The sequence below is a fragment of the Morus notabilis genome, unplaced genomic scaffold (genome assembly GCF_000414095.1).
Source record: "Morus notabilis unplaced genomic scaffold, ASM41409v2 Scaffold651, whole genome shotgun sequence".
NCBI classification, from domain to species: domain Eukaryota; kingdom Viridiplantae; phylum Streptophyta; class Magnoliopsida; order Rosales; family Moraceae; genus Morus; species Morus notabilis.
The window spans coordinates 21,698-46,753 of NW_010360493.1; the positions used below are offsets into that span (position 1 = coordinate 21,698).

Sequence of the window (25,056 nt, forward strand, 5' to 3'; positions counted from 1 at the left end):
AAAGTGTTTGTGGTATTTTTTGTGTAATGAACAATATAAGAAAAAATACTTAAAGTAGAAAAACGCAAAGGGTTTATAGTGGTTCACTCTTATAAAATGAAGAGCTACATCCATTGTGGTTGTTTATTCCTTTTGAGATTGTTATAATTTACAAATTGCTCTCTCGTTCTTTTTTCTCAAGAAAGATCAACCTTTTTTCCATATGAGGTTTCTCTCCTTTTATAGCCGAGCTTCCTTCGTTGGAGGAGTTTTCTCGTGTAGGCTGAACAGGCACTCAAGTGGTCTGCCTTTCTAGGCCCAGCTCGTAGCTCACTAATCACTTCTTGCGCACTGTTCACTCAGCCAATTAGTCTCCCATTACGGCTCTGTGCACAACTGTAACCATTTTCTGTCCCCCGTAGGGGCGGTTTAAGGGTTTACATTTAATTCCTGTACTGCGGACATCCCTTACGCAGCTTGCCACGTCAGGCTTTCCCCCAAAAAGCATTCCCCTCGTCGCCAGTGTTGTTTAGCCCAATTGTTCTTCTTGGCGGTAGATTTCTATGTTGTAAGGTCGACGGTCCGACCTGTCGACGTCAGATGAAATCGACGCCCCAAGTCGGGCTTCTTACTCGGGCTCTTAACGACGGGAGGGAAGGGGGTTCCAGACATTGAGGGTTGTTGCTTTGCGAGGAAAGGTTAAGGCCACGTGTCATGTTGTCCTCCCTCCACGTGTCCCCCATATTTTCCCCCATAACAGCTACCCCCCAGGTCGAGGGCTTCTTTTAGACAGCCTCGAGCTTAGGTTCGGTCGTCCTTCCGTGCTTTAGGTGTGGGAAACCGGTCCCGAGCCTTCGCCCGCAATGATGGTCTAGATGCTTCAGATTTTCTTGAGGAACGCAACCGTCGCGTCGGTCATTTCCCTATGTTGACGTGAGGCCTTATTTCGAAAGGACGTATATGAGCCCTTAGATCGCGCCCCTTCATTTTCCCGCCTTTGCTTTGCTGTCGTTCGATCTGGGAAAATTACCCCTTCCGTTGGATCTCCATAAGCTTTATCTGACGATCAGGGGTCGAGGACCTGTTTTTCTTTAAATATCCTCTAAACCGAAGTCATTCTTTCCAAACAAATTCCTTAGAACCGCTGTTACTCTGCCTGAATTTCTCCCTGTGAATCTCCGACTTGTGCTCCCTGCTTCCTTTGGTGCATCGTGAAGTTACTCGGTTTCAAAACTCCGTCCAGACTCCAACTCATCGGTAAGCTTTAATCGTTGCTTTTTTGCGTTGCCGGATGATTTTACTGGCTTTCCCAGTGAATCATAGGTGTTGATATGTGAAATGTAGAAGACAGTAGCTTTTTATGCTTTATTCGACCCACATAGGGTAGTTTTTCCTGCTTCCTGGTTGAATGCGAGTCTGGCTCCTGGGTTCTGGTGAACCTTGGTTGTCGCGAGCATTTGTCGTCACCATTTTCATATGAATGATCGACGTTGTGTTGAGGTGTTTCAGCAATCGTTGTCTAGAATGGTCGTTGCTTAGAATAACTGCCATTTTTTCCTTCCTCTTGACTTAGGATTTTGATGTAGCTTCTTGTCTTTTTTATTACCAGAACAATGGCCTCAAAAAACACCCGTCGAGAGGAACCGTCTGTTGTACGACCAGACTCCCCTTCTGTGGCAGAGATTTCATGGTCATCTTCCTCGTCGGGCTGCGACTCACTGTTGCGGGAAGTCGAGGAACATATGGCCGGCCCAAGCGACGATGGTAGCGATACATATGACAGCGTCTGCCGAATGATCGATGAAGATGTCGATATGAGGCCTTTTACAAGTGGCAGCGTGTGTGGGGTCGCCGCTTCTCTGGTGGATGCCCCGCTAGCTGCTACAAGTGGAGACCCGGATCGGCCTTCCTTCACAGCTGACACTGTGGCGTCGAGAGTCCGAAATAAGGACATCATCCGGGCGGTGAAGGAATGATGCATTGACGGGAGGTGGTTCGAATACCTCCTCCCAGACATGCATTTTAGGACTAGTATGCCGCCGACCGGATACCTCCCTGTCTATACCAGGGCCGTTACTGCGGGGATGACCCTTCCGGTTCATCCCTTTGTAAAAGATTATTGCCAGTTTTATGGCATTTCCCCTGCCCAATTGGCGCCAAATTTTTGGTACTGCTTTGCTGGCGCTTGGATTTTGTGGAACTAGCAGTTTGACATGGATCTTTCTCTGGATGAGTTTAGATTCATGTACAGACTGTGCCATGTCGCCAAGTGCGAGGGGTGGTATTTCCTGAGTGGGCATGGGAGATCTCAGCCCAGATTTGGCAAGTTGATATTGGGCATTCCCTCGTCGTCACATGGGTGGAAACTCATGTTTTTTATGATACGTGGACCCTTTAACTTCCATCCCAACGACTACTTGCCTCGCCGAAGGAAGGTGCAAGCGTCGTTTGGGAACATGGGTGAGACTTTGATTCCCTTTCTTTCACCTTACCTCGCTTTCTCCCTTCTTATGCTGACAGTCTTTTTATCCTACAGTCAGTCAAGACCGGCCGAAGTTTTCTGGAAACAGCTTGGCGAGGATTGAGAAGGCCTTCTCGTTCTCGTCCGAGGTTCGCCATATTGACACCCTCCTGACCCAGGCCAACCTTCGAAGTGCTGGGTTAATTCTCGATCTCCCAGACCCTATTGACCTCGACGCTGTCCGTGAGTACTTCCATTTGAGCGACGAAGGTAAACCCCCATTCCCGTCGCCTTTCTTATAATGGCACTTTGTTTATCCAAGCGTCGACTATATTTTTGTCTCGTCATTTTTTGTAGAAATGGCGTCTTTGAGGATTTAGCTTCCCGGCAGTCAGCCGTCTGAGTCAAGCCAGCAGCCCCCGCCGAGCCAACAACCTCCTTCTAGAGGAAAGGAGAAAGCTCGCTCTTCTTCTCAGGTGCCGAGGAAAAGAAAAGCCTCAAAGGTTCCCTCGGCGTCGGAGGATGATCCTGCGCTAAAAAAGAGGCGCAAAGAGAAGACGCCGGTGGTAGAAACTTGGACGCCGACGGTCTCCATTCCTGACGTAAACGTTCCTTTGGCGCCGAGGGAACGCGTGCTTATCTCGGGGGCAAAAATTATGGATCCTAATTTCCAAGTCCCGGACGTTTCTGACGCCGAGATTGGGGCGATGCTGAAACTTCTCCCTTGTCTTCCAGGCTCTATATGAGTCTTTTCTCGAGCCACACTGGGTTGCTGCCACTCAATCGTCTTTGGTCGATCGCCAGCGAAAGAAGATCTCTTTCCAAATTCACGTAAGACTTGATCGAGCTGCCTTTTATTTTTGCTGGTTTCGCTGCTCTGTATCCTTATTTTCTGACCTCCAATTTTTCAGGGCCTAATCCTCGCCATTCTCAACCTTCTCGACCTAGTTAAGGTTGAGGAGCGGGATAAAGAGATGGACATCGTAAAGGCCGAGCTTAATTCTCTTCTCGATGATGCTAAGACTAAGTGTGCGAACACCGCCGAGGAGAGAGATATGGCCGTGGCCAAATTGAAGAGTTTGGAAGATAAATTGGCTAAGCTAACCGCCTCGGTTGAGGACCTTACCAAGCAGGTAGATACATATGAGACGAAGTTGGCAGAAGCAACTGAGGCGGTGAAGAGACGTTTTGCTGAGGGAAAGGCTGAGGGGAAGAAAGAAGTTGAAGCCAAGGCTGCAGCAGTTTTCGATGCCAAACATGCAAAGATTATTGAGGAGTTCAAGGCTTCTTCGGAGCTTATCGACATTCGTACCAAGGATTTTCAATCCGCTGGTCAACAAATCATCGATTTGATAAAACAAGAGCATCCTGAGTGGGACTTGGGCTTCCTTTAAGATGCTCCTCCTCCTGCTAGCGATGACAACTCTTCCCCGCCTGGTGATGACTCGGCGGGTGGGGGGGGGGCCTGAAGATTTATTTTATTTATTTATTATTATTATTTTTTTACTGCTGTCTGTAACTAATATGACATTGGTTTGAACCTCTTTTTATTTCATTTGTGTTTTATAAAAAGGCAATAGATTGACATTAGATTTCATACCTTGCTCATTGTTTCCCTTGCCCCTTGGGGTCGTTGTCTCATAAAATTTCATAAAATTTTCTAAGTTTTTCTTCGCCTTTCTTCCTTGGAAGAGTCTGCGTTAGCTTTTGCCCATTGGGGTCGTCGCCTTAGAAAATTTCGTAAAATTTTCTAAGTTTTTCCTCGCCTTTCTTCCTTGGAAGAGTCGGCGTTAGCTTTTGCCCCTTGGGGTCGTCGCCTTAGAAAATTTCGTAAAATTTTCTAAGTTTTTCCTCGCCTTTCTTTCTTGGAAGAGTCGGCGCTAGCTTTTGCCCCTTGGGGTCGTCGCCTTAGAAAATTTCATAAAATTTTCTAAGTTCTTTTGCCGGTGATCCGTAAATCCCTTATTGCCCCCCTTGTCTATTTAATATACCTTAATTTTTTAAGCATACAAGTTTATTTGAGGGGTGAATTCTTCTTACTTTTGGACAATATTACTATAAGTTCATAATTTATTTAAATTGCCAAAAATGTAACTAAGATGCGTTTAAAAAACTACATACATTATTGGTAGTACAGCTTTAACTGTTCTGCATTCCATGGATGCTGAACCTTTTTGCCGGAGAGGCTTTCCAAGATGTAGGTGCCGGGCCGCAATACTTCTCTTATTCGGTAGGGTCCTTCCCAAGTTGGGCCCAGAGGACCAGTATTTTTGGGTTTTGTACTTTGTGTTACCCTTTTTAATACTAGGTCTCCTGGGGCGAACCTTCGTTGTTTGACTTTTTTGTTGTAATTTCAGGCTGCCCTCTGTTGGTAAGCGGCAAGGCGTAATTGGGAGTCGAGCCTTTTTCCTTCTAATAGGTCGAGTTCTCCATTCATGCCTTCCGTATTACCGTCGTCGTCGTAGACCACAGTTCTTAGAGTCGGCGTCTCAATTTCTATGGGCAGTACTGCCTCGACGCCATATGCCATGGAGAAGGGCGTTTCGCCCGTGGTGCTTCAGCTCGTCGTTCTGTATGCCCACAAGACCTTGGGGAGTTCCTCGGCCTATTTTCCCTTTAGATCGTTGAGCTTCTTCTTCAGGGTATACTTTAGTATTTTATTGACTGCTTCGACTTGCCCGTTAGATTGTGGGTGTATCGGCGCCGAGAAATCCTTTCGAATGCCCAAGCTGTCGTAGAATCTTCGTGTTGAGGCATTATCGAACTGTTTTCGATTGTCGGATACTATCGAGTGGGGGACCCCGAACCTGCACACAATGTTTAAAGCCCCCGGGTGTGAGGTGTAATGGCCCGATTAGGTCAACCCCCCATTTGGCGAAGGGCCATGGACTGAGAATGGAGGTTAAATTTTCTGGGGGTGCTCTAGGAATTGTGACGTACCTTTGGCACTTATCGCAACGTCGGGCGTATTGGAAAGCGTCCTTTTTGAGCGTGGGCCAGTAGTATCCTTGCCTCAGAACCTTAAGAGCTAAAGACTGCCCTCCAGTATGATTACCGCAGACTCCTTCATGGATCTCTCGGAGGACCTTTTGGGCTTCGTCTTCATCCAAGCACTGCTGCAGAGGTGTTGAATAGCCTCGTCGGTAAAGCAAACCGTCGTACAATAAGTATCTGGCGGCTCTATACCTGATCCGTCTGGCTTCGTCTTTATTGTTTGGCAGTTGTGCATCCATCAGGTATTGGACGAGTAGCGTCATCTAATTTTCACCTATTTGGACGATTAGTGCCTCAGCTACTTCCTCAATGGTTGGCCGCTCCAGTTCCTCGATGGGAACGACCCCTAGTGCGTCGAAATCTTTTGAAGATGCTAGCTTCGATAGAGCATCGGCGTTTGCATTTTCGGCTCGTGGTATTTGAAGTATCTCGTATTTTTTGAACTTGACGAGTTATTCCTTCACCTTTCTCAAGTACGCACCCATTCTCTTACCGCGCGCTTGGTATTCTTCTTTCACTTGCCCGACGACCAATTGAGAGTCACTGAAGATGCTGAGCCTATCAATCTTTAGGTGATTGGCCAATCGCAACCCTGCAATCAGCGCCTCGTATTCCGCCTTGTTGTTCGACGCCTTAAATTTAAATCGAACCGCCGAGGTAATCTTGTGGCCTTATGGGCTGATCGACAAGACGCCGGCTCCTGATCCGTTATCGCTCGACGCTCTATCCACGTAGAGCTTCCATTCTGTACTCTCAACTTTTTCTGTCTTGGCGGGAGCCGGTCTATGGGAGAATTCGGCCAGAAAATCGGCCAGCGCTTGGCCCTTGATCGCTGTTCTCGGTACATACTTAATGTCGAACTGGCTTAACTCTACCGACCATTTGAGAAGTCGACCAGAAGTTTCGGGCTTTTGTAGCGCTTATCTCAACGGATGGTTTGTGAGAACCCATATTGTGTGAGATTGGAAATATTGCCGAAGCTTCTTTGAAGCTACCATCAGGGCGAGGGCCAGACGTTCCATTTCGGTATATCTTGACTCGGCGTCGAGGAGTCTTTTGCTTACATAGTAAATTGGCAACTGTACCATTTCTTCTTCCCTAATTAGTATGAAGCTTATGGCGTGTTGAGACACGAAAAGGTAGAGGCTAAGTTCCTCGTCGGGGTTGGGTTTTGACAGGATTGGGGGCTTGCCTAAATGCTCCTTCAATTTATGGAAGGCCTCTTCACATTGTGGTGTCCATTCAAAACGCCTACTTCCTTTCAAAGCATCGAAGAAGGGGACGCATTTGTCTGTTGCCTTTTATATAAATCTGTTCAAGGCGGCGACGCATCCTATCAACCTCTGTACCTCTTTGGGTTTAGTCGGGGACCGCATATCCTGCAAGGCTTTAATCTTTTCAGGGTTAGCTTCTATCCCCTGATTGTTGACTATGAAACCAAGGAACTTCCCTGACCTAACTCTAGAGGCGCATTTTTGGGGATTTAGTGTCATGTGGTATTTCCTTAATACACCAAACATTTCACCCAAGTGGTCGACGTGTTGGTTGGCCCTGGCACTTTTCACAAGCATATCGTCGACGTAGACCTCCATTAATTTGCCGAGCTGCCGAGTGAACATCTTATTCACGAGCCTTTGGTAGGTAGCCCCGCATTCTTTAAGTCAAAGGGCATTACCGTGTAGCAGTAGAGGCCCCTGTTGGTTATGAAGGATGTATGCTCCTCATCGGCTGGATCCATGGGGATCTAGTTGTACCCAGAGTAGGTATTCATAAAACTCAGTATTTCATGCCCTGCTGTGGCGTTGACCATCTGGTCTATTCGAGGGAGTAGAAAGTCGTCCTTCGGGCAGGCTTTGTTGAGATCGCTGAAGTCGACGCACGTCCTCCAGCTCCCATTAGGCTTGACCACCAAAACGGGGTTCGAGACCCAATGCGGGTAATGGGCCTCCCTGATGAACCCATTGTTGATCAACTTGTCGACCTCCTCTTTCAGCGCCTCATACCTCTCTGGGTTCATTGGTCGACGCTTCTGGCACTTGGGAGGATATGAGGGATCAACGTTCAGGGAGTGACATATAACCTCGGCGTCGATCCCTTCCATGTCGGCATGGTTCCAGGTGAAGACATCTAAGTTCTTTTTGAAGAAGTCTTCGACCTCGATCTTGAGTGAGGGGGCTAGGCCTGAGCCCATTTTCAGTACTTTGGTTGGCCCACCTTCATCAACTCGGATCTCCACCAATTGCTCGATGGGTTGCAACCACGTGACCTCTTCTTGAACCCTGGGATCTATGTCTTCAACAGTGTTTTTATAGACCATCCTGGCCTCCTGTCGCCTTGGCTGGTCGTATCCACGGAGGGTATCAGAATATGCAACCCTAGCTTCGTACTGGTTGCTCTTCATCTCACCTACGCCGTTTGGAGTAGGGAACCTCACCTTCTGGTGGTAGACGGAGGTTATTGCCCTTAGCGCCTGAAGGGCCGGTCTCCCGATTACAGCATTGTACTGAGAGCCCCCCTTTATTACCACAAAGTTGGCCATTGTCGTGGTCTGTCGGGGTTTTTCTCCGGCGGTTATGGGCAACCGGATAGTCCCCTGAGGGATGACGGAGTCCCCGGTGAAACCGTATAATGGCCTAGAGGTTTTCTCCAACTGCTCCTTTCAGATCCTCATCTTTTCCAAGCAGTCAGAGTAAAGGAGGTCCACCGAGCTCCCATTGTCTACCAGGATTCGGCATATAGTGTGGTTCCCAATCATGGCTTCCACTACTAATGCGTCGTTGTGGGGGAAGTGAACTCCGCTGGCGTCGTCCTCGTTAAACGCCACGTCGGCACTGCTATATCTTGGGGTTTTTGCAGCGGAGACACTCCAGAATATTTCCTGGTAAACCCCTCTGGCCTCGTGGGTGTAGTCCTTCTGGGATTTTCTTGAGTCTCCTCCTATATAGGGGCCGCCGAGGACAGTTCGTATGACGCCGACAGGTTCTCGGTCTTCTGGACGCTGGTTATCCTCTCAGCGTCGACCGTCATTTTGCCCACCGTAGCCATCGTTTCGAGGTCTCCATTCAGCTTTGAACTCCTGTAGCCTTCCCTCGCAGATTACTCTATCGATTTCATCCTTGAGGTCGGTGCAATCGTTGCTGTGGTGGTTGACATCACCGTGGAACCTGCAGAATTTCTTTTGGTTCCTTCGGCTGGGATCTGTCCTCATCGGCACTGGGCGGCGCAGTAGATTTCTGCGGCCGACCTGATTGAAGACCTCCTCGACTCCTACTGTCAGTTCGTGGTAGGAATCGTACCTTTGAAATAGCCGAGGCTTACGGTTCTCCTCTTGCCTTGGCTTCTTGGCTTCCGGAGCACTCGACGTCGCAGCTGGCTGCTTGTCTCCGCTTCTTCCACCTCGACGCTTCTTCCCATCCTGCTTTGCTGGCGTCGACCCTTGTTCAGTCCCTTTGTTCTTGTTGGACCTGTGCTCGGGGTCATTTGCATCTGCCTCCTCGGCGTTGATGTATCCTTGCGCTCGCGCAAGAAATTCCTTGTAGCTGGACGGGGGATTTCGGTTCAGCTCTCTCTTGAAGGGAGTAATTTTCTTCATACTAGATAATGCCCCCATCGAGGCCTCTCTGTCAGTTATATCCATTGTGGCGGCGACAGCTTCCCCATACCTCGCAAGCCATTCTCTCAATGAGTCGTTCGGCTTTTGGTATATCGTCATCAGGTTCTGCTTTGGGGGGACATATTTTTTAACCCCTATGAATTGGAGGGAAAATGCTTCCTTCAACGCATCCCAGCTTGCGGTAGAATTTGGCCTCAGCGTCCGAAACCACCTTCGGGCCGAGTCTGTTAAATGGTTCCGGAAAGCTCGGCACATAATTTCCTCGGCATACCCGTGTAAGAGCATGTGCCCTATGTACATTTCTAAATGATCATCGGGATCCCCTCGACCATCATATGGTGGGATCGACGGCGGCCTGTATTTGTCGGGGAGAGGTGGCGCCATTATCTCTTCGGTGAATGGGTGGTCATGTGTGTGGCTAGGTGTGATGTCGACGTTTACCACCTCAGCCACTCACCCTATGTTCTTTTTCAGGCCTGCTATGTCCCCTGTGAGTTTTTGCTCCAGGCTGGCCATGCGCTCCATGATGGCGCGTGCCTCCTCTGTTGAGATGGCCGAGCCAGCTACTCTCGATGCCTCTGCCCTTTGACCACTGGGTTTGCCTCTTGCCTGCCCGCCCGCCTGCACTAACCCTGAGTCTCCCGGTGGGTTCTTCCTGGGTTCTGGGGCAATACTTCGGGGTTTCCCCGGCCTCTTAGTATCGGGTCCTCCGGAGCCCAGAGTCCGGAAGCCCTTAAACGGCTGCCGGAGGAGTGGGAAGGTCGGGGCCTAGGCTGGCCCCTTTGATTATCATTATCCCTGATTTCTTCTAAGATATGTGGGCGGTCACCGGGGTTGGGGTTTTCAGCCATGGCAGGTCCCAGCGGTCTCGGGGCGTCTTCTAAGGGTGGCATAGAGTTTCTTCCATCCAAGTGTTCGACCACGGTCATTAGTCCACGTACCAGATCAGTTAAAGTGGCTAGTTGGGCCTGCATCTGCACAGGATCCGGCCGCGGTATGTCTAGGGGCGGGACCTCATTTCTGGCCGGGGGTGGAACCTCCTCCACCCTGTCATTCACCGGATGAGTGTCGGTCTCCTCCATCTGGATGCCTTGGTTGATGGCCTCAATTATTCTTCTCGGAGGCATGCTTGCTGACTACGTTGTTGTTGTTGGGGGTCCAATGCATTCGTTCTCCAGTGGAGTCGCCAATTGTTGACGGTGAATTTTCGTCAACAAAAACGAGCCGGGTTACCTCCAGGTTTCCCGTCAGATTACTGGCTTTAATTGAAATTATATGTAAAAGTATTGTGCCGAAGGTGTTTGTGGTATTTTTTGTGTAGTGAGCAATATAAGAAAAAATACTTAAAGTAGAAAAACGCACAGGGTTTATAGTGGTTCACTCTTATAAAATGAATAGCTACATCCACTGTGGTTGTTTATTCCTTTTGAGATTGTTACAATTTACAAATTGCTCTCTCGTTCTTTTTTCTCAAGAAAGATCAACTTTTTTTCCGTATGAGGTTTCTCTCCTTTTATAGCTGAGCTTCCTTCGTTGGAGGGGTTTTCTCGTGTAGGCTGAACAGGCACTCAATTAGTCTGCCTTTCTAGGCCCAGCTCGTAGCCCACTAATCACTTCTTGCGCATTGTTCACTCAGCCAATTAGTCTCCCATTACGGCTCTGTGCACAGCTGTAACCCTTTTCTGTCCCCCGTAGGGGCGGTTTAAGGGTTTGCATTTAATGCCTGTACTGCGGACATCCCTTACGCAGCTTGCCACGTCAGGCTTTCCCCCAAGGAGCATTCCCCTCGTTGCCAGTGTTGTTTAGCCCAATTGTTCTTCTTGGCGATAGATTTCTATGTTGTAAGGTCGACGGTACGACCTGTCGACGTCAGATGAAATCGACGCCCCAAGTCGGGCTTCTTACTCGGGCTCTTAACAACGGGAGGGAAGGGGGTCCCAGACGTCGAGGGTTGTTGCTTTGCGAGGAGAGGTTAAGGCCACGTGTCATGTTGTCCTCCCTCCACGTGTCCCCCATATTTTCCCTCATAACAGGTCCGGTCCGATCTTAAATTTTTTTGGGCTTAGAGTCAGGCTAGGCCGACTCTCTTTCCTTTAAGACCGGCTCGGCCCGGCCCAGCTTAAACATTAAATTTTTTAGGCTTAGCCGGGTCCTAAGCCTAAAAAATTTCTCTTTGGGTCGGGCAGCCTAAACTTACACCTCTGGTCTATAAACTATGAGTTTCCAAACTAATTTTGTTATGTATTTCTTTAGAGGGAAATTCTAAATATAGGTCTATATTTAAAATTTATATTAGTAAATAACCAATTTATTAATGTATAGAAATTAATATGCCTTTTTATGTTTTGAATTTTGAATTTTCTAATTTTACTCTTTTTCTTTCTCTTTCCAAAATCTTTCCCTTTAGGTCTCATTTTCTCTATTTTCTCTTTATCCGTCGTTCGTGAGTTTACTTTCTCTCTTTCTCATTGCAATCGTAAATCTATGATTTACAATGTAAATTTAATATTTAGCATTAGAACACATATTGTATTTCTTCGTAAAACTTGAATTTTTATAGTGTAAATGTAGGATTTACCATCAAAACACAATTTCTATTCCTTTGTAAATCTTGGATTTACATGGTAAATTCAGAAATTTACTAATACAAGGTAAACATCTTTTGGTTCTACTCGTAAATCTAGAATTTACGTACCGTAAATTCAGTATTTACCATAAAAATACATATTATGTTATTCATAAATCCTGAAAATCTAGAATATACCATCATAACACAATTTATGTTCCTTCGTAGATCTTGAATTTACGCGTTAGATCTGGGATTCACCAGCCAAACACATACTGTGTTTATTCGTAAAACCTAGATTTACACGGTAAATCCAAGATTTATTGTTACTCAATGTGATAAACATTTTTTAAGTTTTGCTCTTAAATATAAGATTTACTATACAGTAAATCTTAGATTTACCATCATAACACATATTTTGTTATTCGTAAATCTTAAATTTACAGTGTAAATCTAGAATTTACCATCAACACGATTTATGTTCCTTCGTAGTGTAAATCTACAATTTACCATCAGAACACATATTGTTTTTATTTATAAATCCTGGATTTACAGTGTAAAGAGTGAGGTGATATAGAGAGAGCGTGGAGGGAGAGCCAGAGTAAATTTTAGAATTTCATTTCCTTTTTTAATTAGGAGAGTTTTTGAAATGTTAATTTAGTGTAAATATGAATTTACACTTATTAGGCCTATTTACTAACTAATTGTAAACCTTGGTCTATTTGTTTTTATTACCCTTTTAATCAAACCTATTTCCCTTTTCTTTATAAAACTTATAATTGCACTCTTTTTCTTTATCTATATTTTACTCAATGGCTTTTGCTTTAGTAAAATTTTTAATGAGGAATTTATTAATTAATAATGTGCTTTCTTTTATTAAGATTTGTAATGTTTAAATTATGTTCAATGCTTATGTTCTTATGTTTGTTGTAAATTTCTATTTCGCTCAACAAACACATTAATAGCATGATAAAAAGTAAAATAAAAGCATCAGCATGATAAGAGTGCAAATACTGCCCAAACAACTTAAGGGTACGACCCACATTAAAATGGATTGTGAGCCAGGCTTGATGTCACGAAAAATTAAATAGACTGGGCCCAACATATCACGAAACATATATGAACCCCATATATAGGCCTAATTTAAACAAACCGGCACAATTAACATCTCTCAACTTTGGCCTCCAATTTTATTAGTCTCAATTTTCTGTGTGCTGCTCAACAGTTTCGTTACAAAGGACCGGAGTCCGGTGCCATCTCTTGTTGGGTCCCGGCCTTAATAGGTGGGTTTTGGGGCGCACTGATGGTCAATTGAAGGTGGCAGTTGAGGGCGTGTCTAAGTTCGAGATGGGGCTGGGTTTCAGGGACAAACTTACCCAATTTGCAATTACATTATTGTCTAACCTATACGGCAAGAACTAAAATGCAAAGTAGCTTAACTGAATCGTAACAACCAAGAAAAATAACAAGAGGGCTGGCAATAGTTATACATAGGTGAAAGAGTTGGAACAATATTTAGCACTAAACCATGATGAACAAAAAAAAGTTGCTTTCAATCATGGCTACATGGTAACCTAAGCCTTTGACGGGAATTAGAAAAGGCCCTTCTAGTATCCAGAAACAAAGATGATCAGTAAACTCCATTTTTTTTTTAAAGATTTCTTCCCTCCTATTTAAGGGTTGGTTTCTATACCTACATTAGCACTTTTCTTCGGAACTCCATTAGAACTTAAAAAACTATTAAGATTTCTTCCCTCCTATTTAAGGGTTGGTTTCTATACTCACTTTAAACCTACATTAGCACTTTTCTTCGGAACTCCATTAGAACTTAAAAAACTATACAAACTATTATATACACTACTGTCAAAGGTGTATGCTTTTCAGAGAACTCTAGTGAATGGCCTTCCATCTTAAGGAGGCTTGAATTTTCGCCTCTTCACAGGCTTCACTTCATCTGATTTCGACACTGTATCCTCATTGTTTGTTGGCAGATTATTTCCGTTCAGAATGATATTTTCATTTGACTGGTCCTCTTGGGTGGATAGAACAAGGCCGTTCTGCATACAGATAAAAGGTATGTACTTGACATCATTGCTATCATGCTCGCTATCTTCCTCTTCAGAATCTGGTACAACACAATGAGCAAGTTCCTTACATGAGGTTGAAGAAGATTCCTGTTTTTCTGGTTCTGCCAAATTGTCAAATCCGTCGATATCCTGCGTTGGGTGAACTATATTTATTCCTACCCCTGCCAAGGTCAGGGATCCAGTAGATCTGCTAGAAACTAAAACCCTCTCATCAAGTTTCTTTAGACCCACGGAGATTTCGTGCTTCCCAAGTGTCTCCAATTCAGCTATTTGCTGACAATCTTCCATGTCAACAGGTGACTCCGCAACTTTCTCATTACTTTCTACAACTTCCTGTTTGTAAGGAAACAAAAGCGTACATCTTTTAGTTGGTTTGACAAGATTACTAATAACCCAAAAGCTATCATAAAAAAATGCACGTGGAGCAGCATAACTCTAGTGTAAAAACTAATGTGCGGTAAATTTGCAATCATTTAGGCGCAGATGAACTCTCAATTTCCAAAGTTGAGGCGCCAAACACTGGTATAAACTAATTGTATTTCATCCATGCTCACAATGCATGATGATTTTCAAGTGGGGACCATACAGAGATGTATTGCCTATTCAAGGCACACCAATAATAACCATGTTTACTTCGCTGAGCTTCAACAGATGTAAGGATTTCCCGGTTTCTAATTATTGTTTGCTGGGAGGATGGATTGGGTCATTAGTTTCTCACTGTTTTATGCTTCTTTCAAATCTTCTCTAAGGATATCTTATCCTCAGATTCTTAGTACATATCCATATGAATATCAGTAAATTTTGTTTCTTAAAAAATCATTAACCATGATAAGAGAAACCAAGACTGAAAGAGGTCTATTTAGATGTAGAAGAAATTCTTCTTGCCGTTAATGCAAATAACACAAATAATTACCTCTATTGGTGTCATGGTGCTCCTATGACAAGGAGAATCCAACTGCAGGTAATTCGCATCAGTATACAACCAGGAACAATCTACTGCTTCAAACAACTTAGAACCCAAGCCTGATTCTCTAAAGTCTCTTGCAAGTGCAGTTTTTGACAAAGAGATCCCAACTTGTTCAACATTGGAAGTAGAAGAAATGCCATAACACGCTTTTGTTGAACTGCTTATCTTCTCAAGAAATATTACTTTGGTTTCTTGTTCACTTGTTCCAGTGGGTACTGCACAAGGATATCTGTTACTGCCATCAGCTCCAGTGCTCTGAGAATGATCTTGAAGGATCTCATATATTAACTTCTTGATTGAATATCTTTTACGAGAAGCCTCTTCAGGTTGGAACCAATTGCTGCTTAACTGGAACATTGTCAACATGTGTGTAATTTATCAATGCTTCTTGATATAGACAAAAAGTCAATGCGATTGAGAACACACACACACACACACACACAAAAAGGCTAATTTAGATGGCTGTCAACACGGTTTCTTTATCAACTATGGTCCAAGATATCCTACAGTTCAATATATCAAAGCGTATGGCCATCAACTCCTAAATCACGCAACTAGAAGAAAATATGGCAGGAAGCCTTTGAAGTTTGAAAGAATTTATGGTCATGTGGCTGTCTCCCAATTTGTGCTATGAAATAAGTGCAGGGCCCAGTTTCCATTTGAGCGAAAACTTATTAGTATTCAAAGGTAAAGGAGACAACATGATCAGTTTAACTCGAAAAATCATGATTCCCTTTCTGCAGCCCAACTAACAAGAGTAAGTAAAGGTAAGGTCAAAAAGCTGTACAAGTAACAATATAAATTTAGAACAATAAAATAAAACAAAATTAATTTTCAACATTGTCCTAATAGCCTAGTTCACAACTAAACACAACAAAGTTGTTGGATCAATCATTTCATCACCGTTAATCAAAAAACATTAGCTATAATTATATAAATTATGCTCATGTTTCCCTGGAAAGAAATGAGATTGCTTACGGAGTTGGAGAACTTTGTGAGGTTAAACTGGCCGAAGTTAAGAGCTTCCTCCAGAAAACGCTCTACATAATGGAGCAAGAAAAGGCCACAGTCAAATAGATTTTCCTGTTGTGGAAGCTGATGAAGAATGAAAAAAAAAAAAAAAAAAAAAAATCTACAGTCAATAAGCATTGTCAATTAATAGGCGTGTGCACGAAAGAAATCAAGGACTTTAAAGCAGTTAAAAACAATTGAGAGAGAGAAATAGAGAGGAGAGGCGTAGAGCATCAAGAACTTTAAAGCAATTGAAAATGATTGCTAAATTCCAATTTAAATTAGCTTCTCTAATGGAGCTTTGCATATGTCAACTGAGATGCATGTGTTTTCTTTATTAAACGATTAGCAGTGTGACAATGAAATTCGTTTTGCATTGAAAAGTTGGAGATAATATTTCTTATAAGTTGGGTTACAATCTTAGTGGGTAAGATCTATTTGATGACAAATATTAGATGCCTGTGAAAGGATTTGAAGTACTTGAGAGTCGAAGTGAATTTCAGGGAATCATAACTTGTCACCATCGCTCCACACAATAGCAATAAGCCATCCATTGCAAGAGACTAGAGATTTATATAAGAAAGTATGACTAAAAAGATGACATTTTCCTCTGGAGACGATGAAACGGATCATCTGTTTGCTCAAGCTTAAAAAGCCACTATAAAGAACTATGTTTAATTGAAAACTGTCTTCATACAGAAGGAATTCAACAAGGGATGAAAAAAGTAAGAAGTAGAAAGTTTGATGAACTATAAATACCTTAAGTGGAACAAATTTCATATGTAGAAAACTTGATGAAGCATCTTCTGTTGTAGCATGATGCCTCACTTTCCATTCTTCACATAGGTAACTGCAATCTCATCACAGACATGATGAAAGAAAACACAGTCAAAGCCGGTATAAATTGATTTACACAAAAAAAAAAAAAAAAAAAAAAAATCAGTCTCAATTGAGGGAGGATAGTTAGTTCACCCTAAAACTGTAAAAAGAAGAAAAATGTTGTTTCTATTCCCAAATCTTAAAAAAGATTTACCTCACGAGATTAGTGCTTATATGGTATGCTATAGAAAACACAGCGTGAATATGGGCATGGCAAGCCATATATAGAATCGTCACGAAGCAAAACATAAATGCCAAATGGAACAATATATAAACAACTTCGACCTTGAGTTTTGAATCTAAAACTTCTGCAGTTATGAACAGAGTAAATGTACTTTTTAGGAAATTTAAGCTAAGTCTTATATAAGTATTCCCGAATCCCTTCTTATGAAAGCTAAGTCTTGATTGTTGTCTTTCAACTTGCAAAGCTGAAGAAAAAAGCAACCAACGGTACATAAAACTTTATACATTTTCAGCACTTGTAAAGGGGGGATTATGATCCAAAAGCTATAAATTTCAGAAACAGGAATATTATTTTCACCAGATATATTGCAACTTTTTAGTGGACTTAACAGCAGAAATATTAAAAGTCTACCCTCGTATGAGATTCTTGAGGCCTTTGTGACTTCCTCTAATAGAATCCATATGCAAGATGCACGGTACCTTGGATGCACTTTCAAATTCTTCATCTAAAGACAATGAAAACATAAACTAAGCTAAGAGAGGTTTCGTAAAGGAAAAAAAGGTACAAGTTCATTCAAATATAAACTTATAAATTCTTGCCTTTGAAATTAGGCACTTCACCGGGATAGCAGATGACAAGTAAACTCCAATGAAGACTGTGACCGGGATTAGGATATAGTAATAATTCACATTAGAAAGCAATACCACAGGTCCATAAGGACAATCCTTGAGAGCTTTAAGCACTATATATCTCCAATATACTTTCTCACCTATAATTTACAGGAATGAATATGTAGTCCTTTTCAAAAAGATTGACTTTTCTTGTCCATTTACTGACGCGTTGAAATGCTGCCTTGCCTTCATGAGCACTTGATGGATCTTTGTCTAAATCTGCAAGCTTCCGAAAGAAAAAACAATTGAAAAAATACATCCTGTGCTTTTCCTCAGTTTGAATGCCGTTTGCCAAATATCTGCAAGAACCATAATCAGACTTCCAAAATCTAAAAGCCATTTAGTATAACAAAATAAAAACCAATATCAACCCACATCTTAATAGCTAAAAGCTTTTGATGCAAATGGTTCTTTAATATAGCAACTCCTCAATTCAAGCCTTGCAACCCACATGAAAATGTTCAAATGCTGGCCTTTTTCACTCCATGTCATATCCAAGTCCATGTGTATTGTATTAAGGGATTTTGTGACATAGTATCAAAATGAGCAATCTAAGCTCCAACCTGTGCCAACTCATTACCAATTTCTCCAAGTTTTGCATGTCGAGCTTTTAATTGTTTTTGTCGGGCTTTCAATAAAATATTTAAGCATATGGCCAGTTCAAACCACGTCTATCATAAAAAAATCCAATTTTCTGAAAATGGAAATAACTAGATCATTTTCCAATGTAAAAACAGATTTCCCCTAGGGTTAGGAATTGTTTTGCACAAACTATATTAAAAGAAGTAAATAAAATCCAATAGTGACTATTACAAGTTAAATTATTTTCTCTTATTTATCTAACGCAAGGTTTCCAATAAAGCGGATAAAAAAAATGGAGATATTGGCCGTGTTTGGAATTGATCCCGTTTTTATTTTTCACGTTTTTCGAGAAAGAAAAAATGAAAACGTTTCCAAAACGGCGTTTGGCGCAATAAAGACAAAAAACGGAAATGAAAACGATTTTTTGGTTTAGTGTAAAATGAGAGAAATTTCATTTTTTGTTTTTGTTTTCTCCTCTCTCGAGCAGAGAGAGAGAGAGAGAAAGACATTAATGGGTTTTTTTATATTGAAAACAATCTCTTGATAAAACTACTAAACGCATTTTCAAAAATGATTTCTGTCTGAGATTGAAAACGTTTTCATTTTTATTTTCATACAAAAAACAAAATCATTTTGGAACGAGTTCCAAACGCGCCCTAAATATCGGCAGGGAACCGTTTTTACCTGACCCCAACTGATCAAGATTATATTAAGATATCTTAACCTTACTTTAATGAATAAAAAAAAAGATGTCCTAAACTTACTTAATATAAAAGTCAATTATGGTATCATTGATGAATCTCTCAGGCTCTAGAAGCTCAATGTCTCTCTTATGAATCGTAACAGCATCAGGATCTCCTTTTGGATAGACAGCATCTTCAAAAGGCTCATCAGAACTGAAATAGGTTGAACTAAATCAATATAAAAGATTGATAGGATGACCAAAGAATACGTGAGATCCAATCTGATATAAAGCGCCTTGTATGCTTTTAAGAAAAGGAATTTGACTATTTGACACTAATGGTGTTTGATCCTGTCCTGATACCTAAAGCATGACAACTCATAAAATTACATTCACACAAAACAGTCTGTAAATGGTTCTGAGATTACTTGTAAGAGAAAAATTGCAAGTCTTTGTGAAGAGTGACATGACATCTAAGAAACAATGTGATACACCATAGAACCACCAAGCTCAGAAAGATGCCTATTGAATAACTTAAACATAGCAGAAGGTAGTAGAGAATTAGAATGAGTAATCATCCAAACAAAAATTATGAGAACATATGCTTTTTTGCCTTACCCACAGAAGTAATGCTTTGGAGACAACATCCTACTCCGAGGAAACAAATCTTTTTCATCTTTTACCATATCAGTACTGCAAGAAAGTAAATGAATAATTACACACCATGCTTCAAATGCACTGATGAATTATGTCTGCAAACAGGTAAAAATTATGTTAAAAGGAAATGAGAACTATTCAAGAAAACTCCATCATAAAACATCTCTGCTGAAATTTAAGCCTACTAATTTACAACTAAAAAAAAAATCAACTTTCTGAGAAATGAAATGAAAACCGTGAAAAGACATTTCAAACGCCATATGAAAAGGTCAAGTCCAAATAGATTCCTTATTCACGTGTACAATGAACAGTCAATCCAATAAATAGTTTAATCTACACAAACACAATAGAGTAAGAAGTAGAAAAGGGTATTGACATGTGTACGGTGAGCCCATCAAAACTCACTCAAAGTTGATGTTCCATATATCATTGTATCTTGCATCCAATCTTTTGATTGCTTTCTGTGCTTTGGCCCAGCCAGGGTCATAAACTGCAAAATTTAACTGCTCAATACCTGTGCAAGTAATTGGGGAAAATTACTATTAGACATAGGTTGATTAAAACAAGAAATATTACATAACCAGTCAGTTTGTAACCATTTCGTAAAAGCCAAACAAAAATACATTTTAGAACATTCACAATGACAATAAAAACACATTACTTTGGATGAAATCCGCCATAGCTTAAAGAATTGATCTTCCACCCAGAATTGTAATTTGGAATTTGGACAAAATAGAAAAGTGCTGATGAAAATATTCAATCTCAAACTACGCACTATACATAGAAGTCAAAATCAGTTCATTCATCTCCAATGTTATAATTTTTTTTTCTTTATATTTTATATTTTATATTTTTTGCTTTGCGCCCTCTATCTTTATCATGGAAAAAATATGTTGAAAAACACCGGGGTAAAATCTCTAGAGACAAAACATTGCTAAAAAGGACTAGACTTCGAAAGAAAAACACATGCACAAGTTGATCAATTTATTCTCAAAAAACAGCCCCAAAGACCCCCCTCTGAAATTTCACAGACCTGAAGTTTTATCTTCATTTTGAGATCCTTTAGAAGTCTTTGACTTTAGATGAAGGTTAACAATGGCAGTCTCGACCTGCACCCAGGCCCAGCAAATATTAAGATTGCCTAAAATAAAAGAAAGTTAAAAGGAAAACAATATAACTTACTGATACAGTCCAATCCGATTTAATTGAAATTATATCCGTGATATCCCATTCAAAGGATAATGTTTTCCTGGTCCCACTTAAAGCTAAAGCTTCTAGCTTGATGCCGCCACATGAAAACGTTAAGCATGATTCCCCAAAAGATATGTCTCCATATAAAACAAAATCAGGGACTATCTTAACACTCATATTTTCGTTATCCTGCCAGTTAAGAGACATCAAACGTCAGTTGAAATTGACAATCGAATAATAAAGCCATATAAAAGGATAGGAAACAGAAAGACCAAGTAGAAAGATATTTTAGTATTCACAAAATACTGTCCAAGTTGCACTTCAATCACAGAGATGGATGCAACTTCTCTAGCGTGTATGCACAAGTAGACCAACAGCATGAATAGAGGGAGATTTCAACATGATTCCTTAGTATACATTATTGAATTTCTATAGCTAAACTAGCATTTAACTGGAAAAAAAAAAAAAAGACGTCAGGGAGATGCACTGGTGTGTTTGCACATTAACTTGCAACTGTGAAATGCAATTTGCATTGAACACAAAATCAAGTGTCTGCTTTATTATATTAACAACATCAGTATTCTGACATGCGAAATTGGTGACCAGGTTCATCAATGAAACAGAGATGTTTGTAATATAGATATCCCATGTAGATGAGGCAGAAAAATATGAAGTAGAAATTAGGAAATGGAACTTACTCAGAAAACATATGGCAAGAATATACTATTTCAGCTATAATAAAAGTAGCTAAGTAGGACAGAGGTATTAATCCTTTTGATGGATAACAAAAAGGATGAACTAAAAATAATAAATGTTTGTATTGAGTGTTCTGGATCTTATCCAATATTACTTAAATTTCCTACTTTAGGCTTAAGTAGTAGAAAACACATACTAGTCAAGAGAACTTACATTTTCACATCCACCGCAATCAGGCTCTATTAGTTGTTTTTCCAGTAGAACTGAAATTGTGCACAGGTTACGAGTGAAGATGACTAAATCGCAGTGTATATACTAATATATATGGCGTACTAAAAAAATTTGGACTTCATGCAAAAACTTAGTATGAGAAAAGGAAGGGGGGCAAACCGTCATCATCTGCAAGACAAAACCTTGAAGTCGTTGAAGTGCTTGTTCTATTATTGCTGGATTCTGATGACACTGTACACATTGGCTCATTCTGCAATTAGTAGACAAATTATTAAGATTTTACTACCTCATAAGGAACTGAATAAATAAGGAATCTTGAACATTATATAGAAACTAAGAGCATTATGTACTGCAAATAGGAAAACTTCAAAATAAGAAACCAGCTTATGAAATTTACCTCATGAATTGAAGAATTAGATGCTAAAAAGGCATCTAACCCAGAGATCTCCATTTTCACAGCAGCATCTTCAAGTCGCGTGTCCTTTGGATGCATCACAGAATATGTGCATTGACAACCTGCATCACTAGCATCAGTTTCTAACAATCTATTGCATTCCTTGTCCTCGGTTTCTGCCCCTTGTGCACCGCAGAAACTCGGAAACATAAATTTGACATATGAGATCTCTCAATAATAAACTTACCTTCAGTATCAACATCAATTGGTTCACCAGGTTCATCTCTAAAACCCTGTTCTGCAATCTCAGTACCACGTGCAACTGCAGACATAGTTTGAAACAAGAAGTAACTAAATCAATCGATATCACGTGAAATGTTTAACCAAAATCTATAAGTCGGCTGAATTAAGCACAATTGCGCCTTGTCAAAAGGCAATACATGATTCAAAAGGCAAAATTAAAGGAGAAAAGAAAAGAGTCAGGAATGAGATTAGAAGAGAAATTGTAAACATTTTTTGGTCTCGTTCATTTCACCAATTCAAGTTTAAAATTCGAGTTTTACTCTAAAAAACAATTACATCTAATTTTTTTACTACAATAAAAAATTTTCACATAAAATTACATCTCAACTCAAATTAAAAATTCAAAACGAACTAAACGGCCCTTTAAAACTTTGGAAACCATATCAATTTTTTTTTAATCCTCAAAACAATATAGCCTTATGGCTTGTTTGGCTGCCAAGAAAACTAAAATAACAAAAGGAAAGGCCACATTACAAGCTTTAACAAGTAATTTCTGCGCTATTTTCATTTTCAATAGCTTCAGGAAACGCACAGACATTTTTCTTTTTCATTTATCGAAAAAAAAAAACATCTCACTTCTCTCTTGCCCGCATTTTCTCGAGAAACAAACAGGACCATACAGAACACCCAAAAATAGAAAGAAGGAAGAGGACTATACAGCTCTGGAGGAAATGGTACTTGTTAATGGGAGAATCGTCGCGCTTCTTGTTCTTCTTCCTCATCTTCCGGAGGTCGCCAGAAAATCTCGTTTGCAAATTCTCGGAGCGATCGTCGTCGTCGAAATCGAAGACTTTGAATTTCTTTGAGTTGGAGCGCCGAGTCATGGTTCCGAGTTGGTTGAACTCAGGAAATGCTCTGAGGAGGTGAAGAGGGAAATATATTTACATTCAAATGTTTGTCTGAGCAGAGGTTTTCTCGAGAAAGTGCGAAGGAAGTTTCAAATTCTAAATTGGTCCGTCCTTCCGCCTTCCGTTCAATGGAATATTGATCATGGGCAAAATAAAAAATAAAAAAATAGTATTAAGTTAAGAAGTTAAAAAAGGGTAATAAAAGAGTAAAATAAAAAAAATAAATAAGCTTTACGGTAAAAGGGATTAAAATAAAAAAAATAAAATTTCAGGGTAAAAATTTAAAAATAGGTCAAAAAAGGATTAAAATGAAAAAATAAAATAAGTTTTAGGCAAAAGAAATAAAAAGGAGAAAAAATTTAAAATTTTAGGGAAAAAATAAATTTGATTTGCTGATTATTTCGAGTATCGCCAATATTTACTGAAAATCTGAGTGTTTGGCAAGATAATCGGATTTCTTACCTGACGAAGTTTAGTAAATCTTGTTATAATAATGAAAATGGTGGTGGTGGTTATCAGGTGACTGTGATTGTCCCTTGACGTTTCCCACTTGGATTGGGGGCATTGGTACACTCTGAGAGAGCTTGAGACGTCAATGGGTGGCTTCTCGCCGTTCAATGTCGTCGAAGGACATTAATTGATGAAACGACAATAATAATGTTTGAATAATCTTTTTTAATTGATGAAATGATAATAAATTGGTATTTGAAAGGGGACAGGTTGAGGAAGAGTTTAATATATTATTATTTTAAATACTCTTATATATTTTTAAAAATGAAACTACCAAGTTTTAGTTTTTTTTTAAATTGAAAATAATTTTTAAATAAAACTAGTAAATACATTTTTAAAAATAATTCTTATATAAAAATAAAAACGTTTTTATTTTTATTTTTATATAAAAAATAAAATTATTTTAGAACGAATTCTAAACACGTTTTAAATTTTGCTGTAACTAAAAAGGACCTAAATTTCGCTGTCTTTGAGGTTGCAGGCTCAAAATCTAAAAAATTTGCTATAGGAACATTTTTGGGTTATTTCGGTATTAGAAATACTGCAAATAGATAGATTATACTGATTTTAATCTTCACAAGAAGAAGAGAACTTCAAATTGACTACTTAAAATGACACTTGTCATTATAGAATTCCTTATGACGCGACTTGGCTTTTTATGAATTAATCATGAATTATTTGGAAAATGAAAAATAAATGGACGGTTAAGATTAAGCCAAAGCACCGTTAGATCTAGCGGTTATAATTAAAAATAACAACCTATATATATATATATATATATATATATATGAGGAACATGTGCCATTTTCATTCATAGCAATATCCACTGCTTAGAGAGAGAGAAATAGAGAGAATAGTTAGAATGAGAAACATAGAAAGAGAGCAAAAGAGATGTAGAAAGAAGAATGTTTCTTTAAATTTTTAGGACAAGTTATTATAGAAGACAAGTTATAAGACACATGCCTGAATATTCATGTTTCAAATGCATAAGTTACAATGGGCTTGTTTTTTTAGAGTTTAATTTGAGTATAATTTTTGAGTTGAATTTGAATTATAATTTGAGTTGAACTTGTAACTTGAGTTTGTGTTTAGTTGTGTACATTTGAGTTATGGTTTGAGATAAAAATCTTTTTGAGTTTGTGTTTGAGTGAGTCAAAACTTGAACTTGTATTTATATAGTATTTTAATAAAAACTGAATGCTAATGAAAAATTTTAATAGGGTATATGGGTCAGATTTTATTCGTCTTTTCGTTGTCAACGCATAGAAAAAAAATCATCTCAATCAGAATTAAAACGAAAAAGTTATAGCATTTTTAAGAATAGAAAAAGTATTGTTCATTAATTTGAGTTCGAGTTTCTGAACTCGAGTTGAAGGGGAAACTTGAACTCGAGTTTTAGTCCTAAACTCGAGTTTGAACTCGAATTTAAATTTAAAAGAACATGAACTCGAATAAAGTTGTAACTCGAGTTACTTTTTTTTGAGTTTTTCACTCAAGAGAACAAGCCCAATGTTTTTAGTTGCTGCAGAATGTTTGAGCATTTTTACCAT

The 25,056-nt window shown here is 40.2% G+C and overlaps 3 protein-coding genes across 3 annotated transcripts; all 3 read right to left on the bottom strand.

The window, feature by feature from the left end:
• Nucleotides 1-7,178: 7,178 nt before the first annotated feature.
• Nucleotides 7,179-7,973, bottom strand: LOC112091304. Its single transcript, XM_024164544.1, has one exon. The coding sequence runs from the start codon at nucleotides 7,971-7,973 to the stop codon at nucleotides 7,179-7,181; it is 795 nt and encodes a 264-aa protein (XP_024020312.1).
• Nucleotides 7,974-8,093: 120 nt separating this feature from the next.
• On the bottom strand, nucleotides 8,094-9,146 carry LOC112091305. The gene is made up of 2 exons (XM_024164545.1): nucleotides 8,471-9,146; nucleotides 8,094-8,371 (listed from the first exon to the last, which is right to left on the bottom strand). Exons 1-2 carry the CDS (start codon nucleotides 9,144-9,146, stop codon nucleotides 8,094-8,096), a joined length of 954 nt encoding a protein of 317 aa, XP_024020313.1.
• A 3,944-nt stretch (nucleotides 9,147-13,090) lies between these two features.
• LOC21394635 (probable ubiquitin-like-specific protease 2A) lies at nucleotides 13,091-23,094 on the bottom strand. The gene is made up of 18 exons (XM_024164561.1): nucleotides 22,807-23,094; nucleotides 22,093-22,167; nucleotides 21,849-21,967; nucleotides 21,611-21,701; nucleotides 21,434-21,483; nucleotides 20,516-20,713; nucleotides 20,367-20,442; nucleotides 19,739-19,847; nucleotides 19,295-19,369; nucleotides 18,759-18,890; nucleotides 17,511-17,711; nucleotides 17,341-17,396; nucleotides 17,153-17,246; nucleotides 16,438-16,528; nucleotides 15,646-15,762; nucleotides 14,614-15,015; nucleotides 13,395-14,033; nucleotides 13,091-13,306 (listed from the first exon to the last, which is right to left on the bottom strand). The coding sequence occupies exons 1-17, from the start codon at nucleotides 22,970-22,972 to the stop codon at nucleotides 13,524-13,526; spliced, it is 2,562 nt and encodes an 853-aa protein (XP_024020329.1). The 5' UTR covers nucleotides 22,973-23,094; the 3' UTR covers nucleotides 13,091-13,306; nucleotides 13,395-13,523.
• Between the last annotated feature and the right edge of the window lie 1,962 nt (nucleotides 23,095-25,056).